General features: G+C 72.2%; 1 protein-coding gene across 1 annotated transcript in view; it reads left to right on the top strand.

Annotated features, from left to right (window-relative positions):
• The first annotated feature begins 14 nt into the window (after positions 1-14).
• Positions 15-266, top strand: part of LOC102371629 (glycerol-3-phosphate dehydrogenase [NAD(+)], cytoplasmic-like) — a 25580-nt gene continuing 25328 nt past the window's right edge. Inside the window, exon 1 of the mRNA XM_006017908.3 lies at positions 15-149. Within this exon, the coding sequence (XP_006017970.1) occupies positions 109-149 (41 nt within the window). The 5' untranslated portion in view covers positions 15-108. The remainder of the gene's footprint in view (positions 150-266) is intronic.

The raw sequence follows: 266 nt of genomic DNA, 5'->3' as shown, positions 1-266 counted from the left end.
CGGGCTCGGGGCGGGGCTGGCAGGTGCTGGGGTGTGGGTGCTTGCTGCCGCTGCAGACCGGGCTGTCTTTGCTCCCAGGGCCGTGCCGCGCCGTGCCGTGCCGGGACCATGCCGCCCACGAGAGTCTGTATCATCGGCTCCGGGAACTGGTGAGTGCGGCCGGGGCCGGGCACCTGTTGTCGGGATCTGCTGCAGCGCGGCTGCCTCCGGGCCCTAAGGAAAGAGGCAGGAGGCAGGGGGGGGCCTTTCCGGTCCTTTGCCCCCAC

This window comes from Alligator sinensis, unplaced genomic scaffold, assembly GCF_000455745.1.
Source record: "Alligator sinensis unplaced genomic scaffold, ASM45574v1 scaffold4_1, whole genome shotgun sequence".
Lineage (NCBI taxonomy): Eukaryota > Metazoa > Chordata > Crocodylia > Alligatoridae > Alligator > Alligator sinensis.
This window is presented reverse-complemented; position numbering and strand designations above follow the sequence as displayed.